At 40.4% G+C, this 20,451-nt stretch overlaps 1 protein-coding gene across 23 annotated transcripts in view; it reads left to right on the top strand.

Moving 5' to 3' along the window:
• Positions 1-20,451, top strand: part of RBFOX1 (RNA binding fox-1 homolog 1) — a 1,183,000-nt gene that overhangs the window by 818,388 nt on the left and 344,161 nt on the right. The window contains exon 1 of one of the 23 annotated variants that reach the window (XM_036392517.2): positions 15,296-15,471. The exons of the other annotated variants lie outside the window; for them this stretch is intronic. Coding sequence (XP_036248410.1) covers positions 15,454-15,471 — 18 coding nt within the window. The 5' untranslated portion in view covers positions 15,296-15,453. Of the gene's footprint in view, positions 1-15,295; positions 15,472-20,451 lie in introns of those variants that run through there. 23 annotated transcript variants of the gene reach the window in all.

The raw sequence follows: 20,451 nt of genomic DNA, 5'->3' as shown, positions 1-20,451 counted from the left end.
TTCTTTTGAGTTCAACTTTGATTTTTGCCCAGTCAAGGATTTTCTCTGTGTGGTGCTTCATAATTGCTGGAACTGAAGGACCACAGGAATTTTTGGTGAGGCTGAAGCAATGCCTGCACTAAGTACCTGTCTGGTTTGGGTGGCTTTTTATGGAATTCAGCACCCCCTCAGTGTGTGTTTAAACTCATATCTGTACACAGAAATCAGGGACAGGGAATAGTTCACTAGGGCTAATGAAGGTTCAGGAAGTGGAAAATTTATGAAAAGACAGAAGGTACTACATTTAGACAGTTTAAGGGCTGCTGAGATAGTACCCAAAATAAACTCAATATCCCAGTGCTCTCTTCCTCCTGCTGCACAAACATGAGCAGTGCCCAGTCCTGGATCCAGTCTGGGTTTGGGAACAGCTCCTGCACTCAGCAGTGCCCAGTCCTGGATCCAGTCTGGGTTTGGGAACAGCTCCTGCACTCAGCAGTGCCCAGTCCTGGATCCAATCTGGATTTGGGAACAGCTCCTGCACTCAGCAATGCCCAGTCCTGGATCCAGTCTGGTTGTGGGAACAGCTCCTGCACTCAGCAGTGCCCAGTCCTGGATCCAGTGTGGGTTTAGGAACAGCTCCTGCACTCAGCAGTGCCCAGTCCTGGATCCAGTCTGGATTTGGGAACAGCTCCTGCACTCAGCAGTGCCCAGTCCTGGATCCACTGTGGGTTTAGGAACAGCTCCTGCACTCAGCAGTGCCCAGTCCTGGATCCAGTCTGGGTTTGGGAACAGCTCCTGCACTCAGCAGTGCCCAGTCCTGGATCCAGTCTGGGTTTGGGAACAGCTCCTGCACTCAGCAGTGCCCAGTCCTGGATCCAGTCTGGGTTTAGGAACAGCTCCTGCACTCAGCAGTGCCCAGTCCTGGATCCAGTCTGGGTTTGGGAACAGCTCCTGCACTCAGAACAGCAGCTTTTGGTTCAGCCTTTGTGCAGCGAGTGCACGCAGCTCCTGCCGCAGAGCGCTCGCTGTGAGCAGGGATGCTGGCCTAGAAAAGAAGAAAGGTTTTCTTGCTTAGTTTGTGTTTGTTGAGAGGGAGCTCTTTTTTCACCCAGCTTTTGTAGTTTCTCTTTGATCATCTGGAAAGCAGACCTTTGAGTGCACAGCTTTAGCAGTGTTTATACTATCCTGACTTATGATTTCAACCTCTGCTGTTGCTGAGGCAATTGGGCTGGCAAAGATCGTGGTCCCTTTAGTGGCACCCCTAATTCAAGAAGGAAACTGCTGTCTAGTTTACAGTGCACTTTGGAGGATTTGTGGCTTTAGGGTTTTTTTTGGGGGTTTTGGGTGTTATTTGGTTTGGTTTTGGTGTTTGTTTTTTGTAGGTTTTTTGGGGGTTTTTTTGGGGGGGGAGTTTATTGTTTTGTTGTTTTTTTTTTTTTTTTTTTTCTTGGTTGTTTTGGGTTTTTTTGCAAGTTTTGGGTTGCTGTTGTTTGGTTTTTTTCCCCCTGGGTGTTTCCACGAGGCCTTTCTGGCGTGGGTGTGGGTTGTGCTATTGGTTTGAACTATTTACTTTTCTTTTGCACTTGGGTGAAAAAAGTGAAAACCTAGGAAAAGTTGTCCAGCTGCAGGTAGCTGGGTTGTATTTTTAACACCCTCTTTAGTTCTTCTCTATGGTGGATTTTTATTCTCATTTACTCATATACAAAAGAACAGATTGAGCAACAAGGTTTTTAAAGGGAACAGGAAGGGCATTGAAAATATGGAAAGAACTGAAATAAAACCAAAAAATTTACATGAACAATGCCAAACAATGTGGTGTTATAGGGACAAATATTCACTAAGCCACACTGACTTCTTGAACCAGTGTTCTTTCAAGTAGAGAGAATGAAGGAATATTGATTTTAATATGGCTATCATATCCTTGTTTTGATGTTTATGGTCTTTTTCTGTTTTGTAAAATCTTCTAAACTTTCCTTGTTTAAACTGGTCAGGTGTACTACTCCACAAAAACATTTCATTATGCTTTTCTAAGTAGCTGCCAATTTTTTTAAAGCACCAAAATTACCAGGAAAAAGAAATCACCTTAAAAAGCCCAGAAATGCATGAATCAATATTAATATGTAGATGCTACTATGTAAATATATACATAGTAGTATGTATTTGTATTATAGATAAATCTATAAATACAGTTAAGAATCCAGTCCTTGTGACTTGTGCTTGACATGCACATATACCACACTGTTGGATAAAGAGAGAAATCTTGGTTTTGGATAGATCAGGATTTTATAAGTCTGTATTTGTTCTTAGTAGTCTATATTTGTTCTTAGTCTTGACGTTTTTAATACTAAGAATACGTGAACTACACGTGTGCTCTGTTCTATTCTGCAGCAAGATCCCAACTTGTCCTGAAAGCCAAGTGTTTGTGTTCAACAGGAATGGCTTTCTTGGTACAGAATCCCAAAAAAGCTCCATGTAGTCTCCAGGAAGCAGGATAGAGAAATAAAAACACACAAAATTGGTGTTTTATCAAGCTGACAATAGTTTTGTGCCATCTTGAAGTTCTGGGCTCAAGAAGGAGCTATACTTGGAGTTGGAAGACAAGTAAAGTACAGAATTTTAAAGACACCTTTAGTAACTAATTTTTCTTTTCACAAAGGCTTGCAGCAAAAAAAAAAAAAAAAAAAAAAAAAAAAAAAAAACTTGTTTAGGAAAAAGGTGTTTTATCCAGAGTTCCACACTTTTCCCTGTGTGGGCCTGGACAGGCTGGAGAGGTGGAGCCAGGGTCAAGGTCCTGCCCCTTGCCTGAGGCAGTCAGCAACATCATCAGGTACTGGGGGACAAACTGATGAGAAATGGAAGAAATCCCAAGCTGGTATTTTCACATTTGTACCATGGGATCTGGAGGGTCCATTTTGTGAGCCAGGAAGTCAAGAAAGGCAAAAATGCTCTGCTGATTTTTAGCATCTTTGTTGTTTCTCACCCCTGGGAGAAGCTGACCTTGTTTCAGGGATGTTTTTCCTCCACATCTGTGTGCTGTTGTGTATTTTGAAGCTTTGATCACCTCTGTTTTCTATAAAGACAGTGTGGCTTAGGGAGAGGGAGATATAAAACCAAAGTGCATCAGATCACAGGCATTTTCTATGCTCCACTAATACCAGAAATTTGAGCCCTTCCCGTGAAGGAGTGGCCACAGAAGTATCCCAAGCATGCAATCAAACGCCATGTAGGCTGTTATTCATAGGAAATGGGCAAAACTACAGATGCACTCAGAGCTCCCAAGTTCCATTTCCACATTTCTTGTTCATGCAGTAGTTATCTCTGCCTCTGGATTGTTAAGATCTCTTTCAGTACAACACTAAAAGAAGTGGTGTTCATCTCAAGGTCACTTTGGTACTTGAGAGCAGCTGCCCTCCAAAGAGCACATAATGAATAGTTTTATTACCTTTTGGTTGCTTTTCCCTACGTGCTGTAGATTGCTTCAAATGCTATCAGCTCATTTCTCCTTTTTTCTTTTTTTTTTTTCCCTTCTCCTCTGAACTACTGCTTTCTACAACTGTTTTCATCATTGTTAAAAATCATTTATATAGCTCCATAAATTACAGGCACTTTACAAGCAAGGAGTAAAATACTGCCTTTGCCCCAAATCCTTTATGGTTCAGATACATCTTTGATATCTGGTGTTCCTTTTTTTACTAAACACACAGCCTGGGAATTTTAAGGTAGATTGCATTCATCTCCTCTTTTATTCCCACAATTTTTCATGATCAAATGATGGTGAGGGCCTTTCTGTGATGCAGATAACCAATCACCAGTTTGCTACTTCCCATAAAGGTATTGTAAACACTCTCCTTACTGAGAATTCCAGGCACATACTTTGGTGCTCATATATTTGCATCTAAAACCTGTAGGCACTGGAAAAAAACAAATCCAGCCTTTTGATAATTTAACTCCTCCCTTGTTCTTTATTTCTTGACACTCTAACTGGCATTTCCCATTTTTTTGGAATGAAATCTCCTAGGAATTTTCACATGATATTGCCACAGTGCCCAAGGAAAAACCCGGCAGCATGATCTTTGAAAAGGTAGTTTATTTTTTGGAGTTTTGGCTCAATTATTAGGCTCCCAACTCCAGGATATCTCATACCTCATTTACACTCCTGCTTCCACTAATGCAGAAACTTAAAATCTAATTGTAGCTATCGTTTAATTTGAAATTAGGATTTTTTAAAATTTTTTTTAAGTTTACCTGGTTGATAATAGTCCAAAATACATTAAATATTTACTATTCTCTTCCACCTTTAAACACAGATTTTTTTTAAAAACCAACCCAAACAAGCAGCTGTACATATAGGGGGAAAAAACTCAGTAAATTCACTTAATAATCGAATTTTTTCTAAGCTCTTGAAAAGTGCAGGGCTTGGGTGCTGGGCACCTTCCCAGTGGTGCTCAACTGGAAATGTGGAGTCCACTGTGGGACTGTGGGGGTTTCTTTCAGTTATGATCATCTTGTATCCAGAGTATCTATTTTACACTGAGAGATAGTAAAATAATTTGAATATTTATCAGTGTTAAAAATATAGAAAAACTTCTCTTAACTCATTTGTATGCAAGTTTTTGGGGTTTTTTTTCGTATGTTGACATCAGAACAGAGCAATCATGGTGTGCTAGCATGGCCATTGAGTTCCTTCTGGTTTGAAAACCAGATCTAATGACTGAAAAATATTAAATCTGCCATATTCTATTCACTATGTTAAAATTATAATTTGGAGCCAAAAATTTTAAAGAGGTTTTTTTTCACTAATTTCTTTGAAAATGCATTAGAGACTCCAAAATAATACATAATGCTATTAGGTTTACATTTAAATCTCAGGCTTTTGCAATTTTTAGAGAACTTTGTGGCTTACATGAGACCAAATATATAAATGATGTGAAAAATGTTGACTTTTATTTAAAAAAGGTTGAAAGGGAGAGGAAAAAAATAATTTTTCAAATTGATTAATGAAAATATATTTCCATGTCTTATTGAGAGTCACCCAAGCTTTATTTTGAAAGTGCTGGCAAACACTGCAGTTATTAAAAAGAGAATAAAGGTCAGTGAGTGTGCATCTGTAATCATACTACCATCAGTGGGGCAATCTAATCTAGAGGAAATTCAGTTGAAACGAAGATTTTTGACGTTATTCCAGTAAATAACAAAAGCAGATTGATGTTCTTGTGTGTTTTTCTGACCTAAATCGCACCCAAATGCTTGCACTGTTTATTTGCTGGGCACTAAGGCATGGTATTGATGCACCTGAAATGCATTCTCTGGAACTCTGAGCCTCTTCCCCTTAGGCTCCTGCTGGAGGCACTGGGAGTGCCTTCCCTTGGCCAGGTGGAGGAGAGAATGTAAAATTCTTGGAATTGGGTTGGAATTTGGGACATGGAAATAGTCTTAACAGGTGTATGTCAGGCCAAGGGCACTTTAGTGTATGTTTAATGAGGTGTTGGTGCTCCCTGACCTCAGTGTTGGCATTTCCACAGCCACAGAAGGGTTTAATTCAGTTTTAATTCAGTGAGTGAAGGTGGAGACTCCCCCAGAACAGAGCATGCTCGTTCAGGGCTCAGAGGAGGACACCCAATATCACCTCTGAGAGGCCAGGTGGGCTTTGTGCAGCCTGGTCCTGCAGCCCAGAGCCTCCCTGCCTGTAAAGAACTCCCTCCTTTGAAGTGCAGGTCAGGATGGAAAGCAAGCCCTGCTTGTTAGCCCTGTGCTCTGGGTGTAAGGTGTTCTTAGGAGACAGTAACTAAACAGAGGCAGGGTACCCCATTCTGAATGGGATTTGCTGTTTGTCATATTGGCACATGGCATTTCATGTTAAAAAAAAGAAAAAAAAAGCACAGCATCTTTTGAAATGCTTCAATCTTGTTTCCTTGCAGAGCTCAGTTTGCCGAGATGCTGTGGTTTAGCAAGGCCTGGCTCAGTGGAAAGCAGTGAGTGCTGTGCTGCCTTTGTCAGCATTTTGGCCATTTCCTCTGTGCGGGAGCGCGGCTGAGCCTGATGCAGCCCCAGAGGGAAGGGATCCAGACAGCTCTGGCCCAAGGAGCTGCTCCTCTGCTGTGTGCTGTCCTGAAAACAAGAGCAGCAGGGCTGGCTCTGCCCCTTGCTGCTGCTCTCTTAGGCTCAGCCCAAGTGCCACCAGCCCTCAGAGCTGAGCACTAGCCCTGGGCTGCACCAGGATCTTGTGCTGGTGATTTGTCTCTGATGGAAGGGAGGAACAACCACTCCTTGTGATGCTACTGGAGAATTTCCCTCCCGAGGGGGGAAAAGAAACAAATCTCAGCTTTCACACATGCACAGGGTCTCATCAGCCTGTACTAGCAGAAGAATCTACATTTTGGTTTGAGGCAGAGGCTATATTTCCAGAATGTCACTGTTTGCAGAGCAGGGTGTAATTTGTTTTGTTTTTGTCAGTGTCAGTACCTGTGCATTTGCTGTTGGAAATAGTTAACTTTGCATTTTGTTGCTGGGAAAGGAGTATCCAACTGATGTGAACCATGAACCCCCTAGGAAAATAGAAAATACATAGATTCAGAGCATCTCAGAACACCAATTAAATATTTAGTGTACAGGCTGGATCTCTCCTAATGGAGAGTGTCTGAGGTAAACACAGCATCTCTAATGTACAATCAATTTAATAACAGAAAGGACTGGCAGCTCATGGAAGGAGAGAGGGTGTATTTTAATTTCAGGCAGAAGAACTGTCTGAGAAGTGAACTTTTAATTGTGAGAATGAATATTCAGGCAATCCAGCTTTGGTTTGCTGAAGGAATTTCTGATAGACCTGGAGGGCAGTGGGGGAATGTGAGGTACTCACAGGTTGCTTTGATGACTGCCTGGTTTTCTGCCTGGTGGTGGCTGTGCAAGTGGGTCTAGAAGCAGAACACTGACATGATTTGTACTGCTTGAAACATGCAGGGAAAACTATTCTGAATCTGACCTTTTGCAAGAAGCTGGATACTCCCAATTTTTTTTTTTTAAGATGAGGAAAAAAATATTCCTGCTGTGGGGACATTGGAAGTGCTATAGTGACCTGGTTATCAGGTGCTGTCCCAGTCTCCTGTCCCAGAGTGTTCCTTGGAGCAGTGCTGGGTGCATTCCCCAGCTGCTCAACTGCTACAACTCCTTTAGAGTTGTGCTGCATTTAGCTTCTTTCTAGAAACACCTGTTCAAAACCAACCATGTTCTGTTTAGAGGAATCCCAGCAATGAGTCTTGGTGCTTTGAAGCTTCCAGGGTGCGTAAGAGCAGACCATGGATAGGATGCGTGGATGGCTGCATTCACAGCCATTCTCAGAGGTGTGCTGCTCCAGGAGGCCAGGAGGGCTCCCTTTGCCAGACTGCCAGAAAGAGCTCTTCATCTCATTTGGTCTCCTGGCATGCCCTGGGTTCCCTCTCAGGGTTTGGACCGATGGACAGAAATTTCCCAGTATTTTTGAAGTGATGTCAAAATGATTTGAGGCCACTTCTGAAAGTCAGAACCATTTGGCCATGCATGTGCATACAGCACGTTGCATTTTTTGGGAAAGCACTGATGCAGCCTTAATTATTGTCTCACTACTTATTTGTCTTTAATAGACAAATATCAGATTTCAGAAAATGTCAAGTGTTTCTGGAAAAACAGAGTCTGAGATCTACTAAAGGCACATGTTCTGTGAATCTCATGGTAGGAGCCAAAAATAAGAAAAAGGGCAATAGAGAAAATCTGCAGACATCAAGATGATGGAGAGGGTCCTACAAGTCACAAAATGAAAGGCAGGCCTAGATGCCCAAAGTGTTTTTGTGGTCTGGAAGGCAGCCAAAGAGGCATTGATTTATTAAAGAGCAGCCTCACGGCTTCCTTTTCTCTGTGTGATGGTGCCATTAGAGCTCCTCAAACAGTCTCTGATTTCCTTGAGAATGAGGAGTAGAGGATTCTGAAGGCAGCTGTTGTTTGCAGGCTGATGCCACTGCCAGACCAGCACTTTGTGTACCTGACTGGGGAATTCAGTGTGTGAAGTGTGAGTTCCTGATGGTTAAACACAGCCACTACTTGTGCAAGAAGTACCTCAGCAGTTGTGTGGGTTTTGCATTCTGCAGTCGTGATGTGGTATAAAAAAACCCCAACTTTAATGAGACAGCAATAGTGAGACACCAATTGTCTCAAAAATGCCCCACTCAGCTGTTTTGTTGATGGAGTTAACTCAGGGCTGTCCTTGTGCACTGCTAATACCCTGGCAGTGATCAGCACCTGTAGCATCAGCTTTTTGTCTGCTTTTGGAGATATCTCAATCCTCTTATGTAACTCCTTTTCTCTTTTCTCTCTCAATAGCCAGGATTAGTTTTGTCGTGTTCCATTCCTTGCCCCTGCAGTGCCTCCCTCAAACCCTGTCCCGTGTCTCCTTGTCACTTGTCCTGCCTGTTTGTCACTTGTCCATGGGCTGCAGAGGCTTTCCTGATACTGTGAGCAGAACTAGGGGGTGCTGCCCAGCCTCATTGGTTCTGCTGCTCTTGCCAGGAGTTCAGGTGACAGAGGAGCAGGTTTTTCACCTTTTCCATGGCAGGGTTGCTGTACAGGGGTGCTGCCATCAGCTCTGGGAGCAGAAGTGTGCTCAGCACACACTGAGGATGTGCCCGTCCCTCACCAAATGAAAACACTGATAGAAGCCAGCCTCAGTGAGGAGGCTGTTCTCACCTTGTTAAAAAGCAAGTGAGAGGAGAAGACAGAGCATGAACTAGTTTTGTCAGATCTGTGGTCAGAAATAGCAGCTGATAGGTTTGCTGTGATAAGCTCTGTGTGATGGCTCTGCTGAAAGGTAGGCTGTTCCATGATTTACTGAACTATTAGAAGTGGTAAAACTGATCCATTTGTTATCATCCAGTGCATAAAGACTTCAGGATTTAAGGAGCCTGCACTAAATAACAAAGCAATTGATATACTCATAAACTAAAAATTACAGGGAAGAAGTCCTTAAGTCATTGGTAATAGGAGCCTTTTATCATATTAGTGATGATTACCAAATGTTAACCCCTACTCCTATTTTTCAAACCAAATCTTACCTTATAGTAGTTGCAATTACTTAAAGAACTCCTAGAGACAACTTTGTACTGATTTATTATGCAAGTGTGGCAGGTTTTCTTTATTAATCTGAGTGCCATCCCTCTCCCAGCCCATCAGGTCCCTGCATCAGCTGATGTGAGCTGATTGATGGCTCTGCCAGCAGCAGCATGGGGCTGATGTCACCTGAGCAATGGGATCAGCTGCCTCCACTGCTGGGGAGCACATCTTTACCCAAAGCAAATTTGAGTGTAATATCTTGAAAAGAGATTTTTTTTTTCCTGTGCTTCAATAACTAGATAATAGTTAGCAATAGTTGGTTTCAGATTAGTCTGTTCTAAGGAGAATATAATTATGTGTCCTACTGAGAAGATGGAAATACCCTCTGCCAGGTTTTAAAAATGCATTATAAGATTGGGAGTTGTCTTTGTGTTCTCTTGAAGCAAAGATTTTATGGGCACTGGAAAGAAGATGTTGACTAAAGCTAAGCAAACATTTGCCTGGAGGTAATTTTACTGATGACATTAGTTTCTTTTTTCTGCTCCAGAGTGTCCTGAGATACTTAATTCATTCAATTTCATTCAACCAATCTAAGTTCTCAAGGAACAGATGAATTGAGAGCCACTTGTTACCAGTGCTCAATATTTGATATCCAGCTTGCTTTATTTAAATGTGAATGATTACATGCTGAAACAGATTTGCTTCTTTTTGTGAGCTGTATAAGCAGAGTATCTAAAATCAAGATTTGCACACACACCTGGGTGTTGTACGGAAGAAAATTGGAGAGCCATACTAACATTTCAGGGAATTTAGTAAAACACTTTTTTTGCAGCAGGTAAATTCTGATCCCATTGCCCTTGTGTTAAACTTTTCTTTCACAGACCTTATTTAAGTAAATTCAAATGCATCATCAAGCCCCAGTGACACTGACCAGACTGAAGCTGGAGTCCAGCTGATATCCTAAGCCCAGGAGGGATGATGAGAGGGTTTCCTGAGGCTGCCAGGGCTCTCTTTGGCAGAACTGTTGGCTGAGTCTGTTCTCACCAAAGAGAGAGAAGAAGCAGCACCTGCCACTGAAATTATGGGGATGGATTGATTGAGCTGTTACCAACTGAAGAATGATCACTAATAATTTGGCTTAATTATAATCACTTAGTTACTCTGAGTTTTGTCAGGATAGGATGTTTGAGTGTTGGGAGAAATCAGCCAGACTTGGTTCCAGGCACATCACAAATGAAGTGTTTGTACCAGACAAAGGGGCAGGCCTCTCATAGTTTTCTTCCCATCACTTTGCTGTGCTAAGTGTTGGGGAAATTAATCCACAAACACCAGAGTGTTATGTCCAAAAAGGAGACAGAGGGGTCTTTTTACTTTATTTGAATAAAGGCAGAGGCCATGGGGCATTCCCCTGGGATGTCTCAGATTTTTGGAGGACACAGCCTCCTTTTTATCCCCATTTCCCAGCCACATTTCCCTTCTCTCTTTCCCATTGGCTGAGGTACTTGAGAGGTTCAGGCTTCCCAATACGCTTGATACCAGAGATTTTCCCTCTAATGTGTAACTCTCCCTTTTAATTTTTAATTCTTGTGGAATTTAGGGGTTTTTCTTCTCCATTGTTTCTTTTATCTTTCAATGTCTAATTTCATTTATCAGCAAACCTAAAGTTTATTTGTAAAGGGAAATATCTTTTTCCATTCACCAATCAGTGGAATCCTTCCCATTGCTTCTTTTATCTCCCAGTGCTGGTTTTATCCACCAGCAGCCCCACAGCTGGTTTGTAAAGACAAATCCACTGTTCCTCTCATAAGGAAAGGGAAAACAAAATTTCACGTTGCTGGTTCTGTGGGCAGTGATCAGCTCTGTGCATCCCACACATCTGCCATGGAATGTGGGACTGGGGAAGCTCCCATGTGCCTCCATCCTGCTCGTCCCCCTTGCACTGAGCACAATTCACCTCAGCCACCAATCCTGACTGGGGGTGTGACATTGTGCTGAGCTTTAATGACCAGGTTGTTGGCTGCTTGCTCCTCAGGCTTTCCTGGGACCATATTCTGACCTTGTTGTAGAGCAAATGGGCACAGAAACCAATTTCGTGCATCAAAAATGACAGAAAGGCTAAAGCAATAGAAATTAATTGGAAATGGGAAAAAAAAACCCACAAAAAACCCAAAAACCCCAAAACAAAACACAAAACCAAAACCTGCGTTGAAAACAGAGTTTATAAACTAATGGAGCTGTTTTTCTAAACACAGAGTTTATAAACCAACATAAAGGTGCACTTCAGTTGCGCTTCTGTATTTACGCTGAAATCCAAAAAGCAAAAGCCAGAAAAAATACGGCAAAACCCACCCCCTTAAAACTGCAGTGACACAAGAACAGATTAAGGACTTGTTTTGTTTCCATACCTCCTAACAATTTGCAGTTTTTCATTTCATATACAGCCATAATAGATGAGGCTGTAAAGGTGTGGAAATTAAGCACAAACACAAATATTTCTTGCCTTTTAAATGCTTCAAATGATTTTTTGTGTTCTGTGTAACTTATGTGAGATTTTAGCGTTGCTGCAGCTCATGTATCATGTGCATCATTTGTATCTTTTCTTGGGGAACCTGAAGTAAAAGAAACCAGTTTATTACCAGTAGTGGCAGTGTAATAATTACCATCACATGCCCACCCTCCTTTATTAGGCTTTTTGGTTTTTAAGAATCATTCAATCCCTCTGGTTTAAGTTTGGAAGAACAGAGATGTTGGTTGAAAACGTGGACTCATTAAAGTCAGTAAGTTTTGTCTTTGCAGTCCATTAGTCAAATCTATGATTTTGATACCCTTCTGTATGGTCATATAGCACCCAGAAAAACAGATTATGCCATCTAGCACTGAGCTTGTTTTAATATTCCTGCAGTTCCTAGGAGTCTTATATCCCTTGCAAAAGGAGGAACTTAGTCTGCATTTTCTTATCTTCCAATGCAGCAAGCAGCAATATCAGTGCTATTTCCAATCTTCTGTGTCATTAATAAATATGCCAAGATATGTCTGTGAATTATGGTCCTTTAATAAGGTAATGGAACTCTTAGAATCTAGGGCTTGATTTTTAGAAATGGGAACTGTTTAGGTGCCAATAAGAATGTGCTGATCACATACATAACTAATCTTGATTAATTATGAGTACAAATTTTATTGTAGTTTCCTTGTTACTATTACCAAGTATTTTTATCTACCCTTAATATCTCACCAATCCCTCGTGATTCTGTAGGGAAAATAAATGATATTGTGATTGATGACAGAAGTTCAGGCTGTGGTACAAGCTCACACAGCAATGCTGGTGCTGAAGGTGGCAGTACCTGAGAGCCCCATTGAGCATCAGAGGAGCTGGGCCATTACAGCAGCAAGGAGCAAACACCCGGACTGGTATCAGATTTTCTGGCTGCCTGTTTTTTGAAAGAACACCAAGGTTCTCATTGATTTCAATAGCCTTTGACCTGAACTTGATGTCAGCTGTCCTGGACCAGCCTTTGTTAAAATGATTGTGGTCAGTACCTTCAATTTACTTTTTTCGCATTGTTTGCAAATCCAGAACATGTAAGAAGTGACCTTAGCAAAAAGGGTTCAGTTTAAACTTCAGCCATAGGTGCAAAAACCAGAGTAATATATCTGTTTTCAGTCTTTTTTTATCCACCTTTTTCCACCTGCACAGGAAGTACAGCTGATCTAACAAAGTATTGAATAAAATTTGTGTGAAAAATAAAACACTTTAAATGAATGGTATTGTACAGCAGCATTACAATTTGTTCCTCTTGTCTGGAGGAATAAGATGTGAAGAATTGGGTGAGTAACCAATTTAATAATGAAGAGAATTTAAAATACAGAGAGAGTAGTTGAAAGCCTTGGGACATCATCCCCTGAAGTTTCATATGCTGCCTGTGCTATGCTCCAAAACAGGGAAATTTTGATACTGAAGTGATTTATAGGCACTACCTGTGCACAGCCTTTTATCACATTAATAAAATCTTTAACTAGCCTTTGAAAATTCTAAAACCTCCTGCGTTCAGTTGAGGTGCACAGATAGAAAGAACTGCTGGCTGGCAGATGTTCAGATACATTATCAGAAAATGTATTTTCAGCCTAACCAGTACAATGTAATTCATTCCAACATGATCTTTCAGGTTTATTACAGTGTAACTGACTACAGAACACAGCGCTCTGTGCAGGAGCCTAAAGGAGCTGAAGGTGTTCAGCTTAAAGGTGACCGGGTCAGGCCTGGTACAGAGCTGAGTCTTGGTGGGCAGACTGACAGATCATTTAAACAACTCAAAACTGCAAACAAAAGGGTTTTCTTTTCCTCTTGTAGGCTGCCCAGGTGAAGGAAGTGGCTTTATTTCATGAGACTGCACTAAACTTATATAAATGTTATTGTCGTTGCACATTACATTAAAAATTGTCACTTCAGGAATTGCTGTGTTAAATCTTTGCCTTTTGCCTCCACTAAGAGAGGCAACAACATTTTAGCTGGCTGTAGTATTTTACAGATGAAGCATAAATAGCTCTGTGTGTGTATGTGTATCTGTTTATCTGGATAAACTTCTCTGTTGAAATCTTAGCGTGAGGTGCCACATGAATTGATGGCTTCATTTTGCTGTTTAATCAGCTCTGAACTGTCATTGCCACAGCAGTTATCTTTACTTGGACCTCACCCTGGTGGCTGATTCCAGTTGGTTTAGTGCTATGGATTTTAGTTTGCTCCCCCCAGTCTTGCTTTGCTGTTGCATCTCCTCTTTATGGGCTGTTTCAGCAGGTGCCTCTCCATTTGCCACCTGCCTTGGTGCAATTTAGTCAAAGTATTTTAATTATTTAGGTGACATTTTACCTTGTATGGTCAGGCTGAATATGTAAATGGATTGGAGTCTTTAGGTAAAAAGATGGGGATTTTTTTTTTAAGAAGTGAGAAGTTTGTCAAAGCTAAAAAATAAATAATCAAACATAAAAACAAGGCCAAATTTCTGTTTAATCTCATTCCCATCACCATTTTCATACCTCATCTCTTTAGTAATTATTGATTTATGATATGGGGTTGATGCATTTGGTAGAGGGACTGTGTGAATAGCTCTCCACATCAGTACCCAAAATGTGCCATGGTCAGGGTGTGCCATGCACCAGTTCACAAGCCAGGCATGATTCTCAAACCCAATAATGCAGCCTTAAAATAAATAACATTTTTCTCCTTTACATTTTAAAATTGTTTCTCAGCTGAGGCTGGTGTTAACTAATTTACTAATTATATTGTGTGTTTTAATGAGAGGGGTTAAATGAGTTAAAAGTATTTTCTTGTAGCAAAGGATAAAAGTCCAAGTGTCAATCAAAAAAACTCGAGTCCCCTGCATGCTCACTCATTTACATAATGTACATTCAACTTTAAAAAAAGAGCAAATGATGCAGTTTTTCTTTATTAACCTTTATTAAATATGCAAATCACAATCATAACTTTGATTTTTAAGTATCTATTACAGTAAGAAAAAAAAAATCTACCAAAAATAAATCAAATCAGCCCAAACACTTTTGCTGTGGTCTGATTTACTGTTTGTACTCCCTGTTTCTGGTGCTGGCAGCAGGAAGAGCAGCAATAACACAGTGGAGACAGTAGATGGCTGTAGAAAAGTGTGTTGAGCGCTCCTGTGTGAGCGTAATAAGATTGGGAAAGGCCTTGACCTGACTGGATGCAGCTTTTATCTGAAGTACATTTAAAGAGATAAAGGAGAAGCAGGGTGCAGTACATGTTCCTTTCTTTTCTGTAGGAGCTTTGCTTTGAGTTTAAAAATTTCTCAAATGTGGGATTTGTGAACTGGGTCCTTGAGCAGGGAGAGGCAATGGCTCCAGAGCCACCAGAGTCACTCTGAGGATTCCCCCCTCCCTCAAGACGTCTTAGAAATCCTCCTATAAAATTCCTACAGAGGGGGCGTCTGTAGATCCCATAATAATAATCAGGAAGTGGTATATTCCCATTTATTTATTTATTATTACTTTTTTTTTTCCCTCTCCCCCCCCCCCACCCCCCTCCAGTGTAGTTGGCTGCCTTTAGTGCACGGACCTGCTCATTAAATAGATACACCAAGAACTGTTACCTAAGCAAGCTTGACAGTAAAGAAAGGACAGCCTGAGTTAGGGAGAAAAAGGGAAGAAAAAAGACAGCCTGAAGCAAGTCACTTCACACGCAGAAAGAGCCACTGAACGAATGCTGTGCTCATAAACAAACTAAAAAAAATACCTTGTATAAGAAGAGAACTGTGAGGACTTGACAGAAAAAAGGCAAGATTTTCTACCCACTGTTTTCAGTTTTCCTTCCAGACATACTTGGTGAAGTAAGGAGACTTCTGTTTGCTGACAGAGCCCTTGATTTCTTTCAAGATGATGATGTATTTGTGGGTAGGTAGTGTCTCTCTCCATGTCAATCTTTTGTTAATAAATGGACTTTGGGAGCGTGGATTTTAGCTGTAGTTGCAGCATGTTTTGTGCTATGCAAGGTGTGTGTGCTGCAGGGGAGCGTGGCTGGGGTGCAGTACCTGTGCTTGCATTTCCAGGCACAGTTTAAACAAACCGGGTCATTTACTGAAGCTGGAATTTATTTTCATGATTTGCAGGATGTGGCAGGGTGCACTGCTTGCTTTTCAATGCCTTAGAACATATTCCAGTCGTGTGAGATTCACTGTGGGGTTCAGTTACAAAGCGAACGCTGCATCACTTGTGGCTGCTCAGAATTTGCTTTCTTTGTAAGAAATGAAACAATCTTAGTGTGATTAAAACTTCTAATGTGTGTTACTTAACCCAGTTGCTTTTATACTAATTGTCACAGTCTGTCTTGGCTTTTGAAGTTTCTGGCAATTGACAACTGCAGATAAAGAAATAGATACTGTGTTCCTATTTCTGTGATGTTATAATCAGCATTGTTCTGATTCTTTGCAGCAAAATCTGCTCACCTTAAAAATAATGTTGTGTTGTGGCATGTATGTTTTGAATTAGTAAAGCTATTAACCTGTGTATTCATCTAGGTTTTGATACAGAATGTTTTATTTCTTAGCAAAACAAACCCACAAAGAAATCACGGAACAAATCTGCATACTTAAAAGCTTTTCTGTGTTCCTCTTCAAAGCCTGTACATCTTCTGGGAAAATAGTTTAAACTAATCTCGTTTGACAATCTATTTATTTATTTAATTTAAATGTATGTAAAAATAGACAAGCGTGCAGCTAATCTGGGCCACCTCTGCAAAACAGGCTGCAGAGGAGCAGCACTGAATTCTCAGAGATATTATCAGCAATCACTCCTTCTCTTTTGAAATCACTCGTGCTTCATACTGTAAATCTGCCTCTATGCTTTCTTCTCATTTCTGTTGACCCTCCCCTGTATCTTAGTAACTTTTGCAAAAGGCACTGCATGCAGACTCTAAAGTTTGTTTTTTCAGTGCTTTGACCTGTGCTATCATTTCGGGAGCTCACCAATCACTGAGCCTTATGATTTTGTCTTTTTCTTTTTTTCTGGGTTCTGTAGTACAAGTCCCTTGAATTTTCACCAGTGTGTCTGTACATGTACCAGCAACCCTGACTGTTGCTGGTTTTTAACCCTTACCACCATTCTATATTGAAGCTGAATTTCATTCTCAGATTTCTAAATCAGATCCCTCAGTTGCAGCAGTGGGTCTTTCATTCAGTTTGTGCTGTGCTGTTAGAGTTGCCATCTCCAAAGGAGAGGCACAGGAAATATGTGAGGAAAAGCCCTTCTTTCTGATATGCACACTGAGGTGAAAGGACGTGCATTATTGTGTATTATTCTGTTTCTCTGAGGCACAGGCTCAAAAGGTTTGAAATCCAGGGATCCTCTCCGTCCCCAAGCCTAGGGATCATTCTTAACTTGGAAATTCAGTGTAATACATTTTCTTGCAGGTAGCCATGCAGATTTCCATCACTTTTAGTGCACTGTATTTTTTATTTTTTGTGAACTTTTATAGTTATTCTTTTTGGAGATGTATATAAATGCTTTAAGCAGAACAGCCATAGTAACAAGCAGTTTCTGATGGTACCAATACCTGGTTTTCAAAGCTCCTAGTAATTCATATAAAGGTTTCAGTAATTAACGTTTCACATTTAAAAGTGTGTTCATGTCATTTTTATTTAGTCCTTTTTACTCACATTCTATGATGTCTGTTTTGTTCTGGTTTTCTGATTTTCAGAATTCTTTAAACAGTCCCTCTCTCTTTTGGCACTGCTACACCTGAGTACTGAGTATCCTTCTCATTTGCAACTGAACTTTTCCAGTGTAAATTATTTGTATAAAATCTCAGGATTGGTGGGAAGAAGCAGAGAATAAGCATTTTTAATTGTAGCAGAACGTTATTACTTTGTGGGTTTTTATGGAAATAGAGGATTTCTATTCATAGATTATTTTTTTTCTGAAATGTTGATTTTTTTTAAACTGAGTACATTGTGGCCATGCATAGGTACCTAAGATGCAGCATATAAAAATGCAGTAAAAGGTGCAGTAGGTAAACATGAGACTTGCAGTAGATGTAGGTGCAAGGTATAAACTCATAGCAGCACTTGAAATGCTTTCTCCTGACATCACATCAATTTTTTATGTAATTATAAAAAGCTTCTCAGCAATATTATTAAAATTTAAAGTAGCCAAGTTGTGTGAAAATATAATCTTCCCTTTCTAAAGGGCTTAAAATTAACTGATTACTTTGACTGAGATTTTTTTCAGACTATTCACTCATTTATGTGGCAGTGCTTACCTGTTGTTTGATTTCGTGTGTAACACAGAAACACTTTGGATATTTGCAAAGTAAAATAAAATTTTGATTTCTTCCCATTTTCTGATGTCTTGGACATTATCCTGGAACAGTTTGATGTCTTTTTTTTTTTTAATTCTACTGATGACAGTGATATCAAGTTCCTTTTATTGCAAGCTGAACATGTTTATCTAACTTAAAATATTGTGTAGCAATGCAGAGCACAGACACTAATTCAGGCTATTGAATGGAACAGTCCTGATTAGGTGCTGTTTTTTAAATACTTATTTCAACATTTCAAAAAGTAGAGAAAGATTTTCGTGTTGTTAACCCTGTCAAAGGAAACCCGTATTTGTTGACACCCTAAGCAATTAAATGATGTTTGTATTTATATTTTCCTCCTTCCCTGGACAAAGGAGATCTTTTTTTGGTCTGGTACTGTATGCACAGGAATCAGTGTGCTGTAGGAATCAGAGTTCAGCAGCGTCAGAGTTCACACTGACCAAGAAACTTTGAAGGCTTTCAGGCATGACTGATTTAGTGAAACCAAAAGGGAATATATTCTCTCAGAGGGTACAGAGCCATTTCCATCTGCTGCTGCTGCTGGCTTGAACGCCCCTTTGTCCCCAAGAGGAGATGGCTGCAGTGACTCAGGGTGTTGTGGGTCACTGCAGGTGCTCATTGCCATTTCCTGTGTAACTCCCCTCCCCAGAGCTGATTTTGGGTTTGCTCAGAATGTAACAAATATTGGTGTTGGGGCTTTTCCAGTTAGAGGGCTCTGAAGCTGCTGACTGGTGCTTAGTGTGTAACTTTTGGTGGCTGGAAGCTGAGGCTGCTCCCAGTCTTTCAGAGCCCTCTCTTTCTGTGCACTATTTCTCCTCCTCTTTTTTTTTTCACACTTTGAGAAATAAGCCCAGTTTGTGCACACAGCACAGGCAGCTGCTTGATTCCCAAGCAAACAGTTCCATGGTTGGCTGTTTTCCATCTGGTTGTTCTGTTCCCACCGACCTCATGTTCAATTTTCATATTCTGAGTTAGAAGTCGAGCATTTAAAGTTACTACATGTCATGAAAAAAATCAAATGTTGTAGGAAAAACTGGAACAAAATAATTGGTAAATATATTTTTAAAATAAGAATTGTTAGCTTTCCACACTTTCTTGTATGCTACAATGCTAGACTAAAATTACCTTAATGTACCATAATACAGTTTGATAAATTTTATAAACATCTAATTAATGTCTGCTTAGTCAGAGTAGTGCTTCATTCCTGTCAGTCTGCCGTTCTTTTTAATAATAGGGAATGAGTTGTCAGAAATTTTGTGTATATTTAGCAGAGATTTTTTTCAGTAGCAGCTTCAGAATGATACTTGATCAAACAAGGCAGAAAGCATGTCAGCAAATGAAATTTGGTATTTTTCCCAAAACTAGAGTAGGCAGATACAGAGAAACAGATTGAAAAAAAAAAATGTGTATGCAATAGCAACAAGATAATTTCTTCTGGCAATGGGATACTGTTTTGACAACTCTGTAGAATAAAGCTTTTGGGTCCAATACAGAGAATTGTACTTGTCTGAATTAGCAAAATGTTCCTTAAATGAACATCTGGGAAGAAGTCTGGAAGAAAAAAGAAACAGACTCTAGCACAAATTTAAGCTGGGTATTTAGGAGTTGAAACTCCTTTATGGTTGCATTTCTGGTGCCTCTCCTATTCAGAGGCATCCTAATACAGGTCTATGAGTCTGTGTCAGCTCCCATATTCAAAAGCAGATGGAATTTCATTCAGCTGACCAAGGCCTGCATGTTTTTATGCAGCCAATGTGTGCAGGCACAGAGTGTGCCCTGCTCCTGGCTCAGGGAAGGGTGTCAGTGCCAGCCTAACTGGTGCTCCTTGTGTGCTCAGTGCTGCAGGACACCTCTGAAAAGGCTTTTTGCTCTAAAGGAGATGAGAGCCCTCAGCAGATGGGAAATGACTAAAATGGTCGAGGAACAAAACCTTAGAATTTTTTTAAATTGCAGTAAGGAACAAATACAATGCTCATATTTTTGGGTGACTTTACCTACTGTGTATTTTGTAGCATTGAAATTGTGTGCATTAAGCAGAGGATTGCTCTCTTCCGTGAGGATTTCCAAAAACACCCTGGACTAAGACAAAATGCACTGGGGACTGTGCCTAAAGAGCTACAGACAGTGAGATCCAGCAGGAGCTAAGCTGAAAGAATAAATGACTCTGCTGAAAACAGTCAGAGGAACACTTCAGCAGTATGGATTTTATTGCATAGAATTATTGAGTAATCAAAGTATTTAGATCCTATTAGTTAGGAAAAATCAAACATATTAGCAGAAAAGCTGCAGATATCTTCAGAGTCAGTGATTCTCGTTCTGCTTTCCACTGAGACCTTGAATAAAACATGCAGCTTCATCTTCTGCATCTGACTGCCTGACCACTGATGTTGAATAAATGTGTACCTTTTATTATTAACACAGAAAAATACAAAATGATTTCATCATAGAGTATGCTGATGTGAATGGTAGGATCTTCAAGGGTACCTGGCTCAATAAACTTGAATAATGAAGTATTGCAATTTATAAATCTACAGTCTTGATGGCTAAAATAAAAGGAC

The sequence above is a fragment of the Molothrus ater genome, chromosome 16, assembly GCF_012460135.2.
Source record: "Molothrus ater isolate BHLD 08-10-18 breed brown headed cowbird chromosome 16, BPBGC_Mater_1.1, whole genome shotgun sequence".
Taxonomy (NCBI): Eukaryota; Metazoa; Chordata; class Aves; order Passeriformes; family Icteridae; genus Molothrus; species Molothrus ater.
This window is presented reverse-complemented; position numbering and strand designations above follow the sequence as displayed.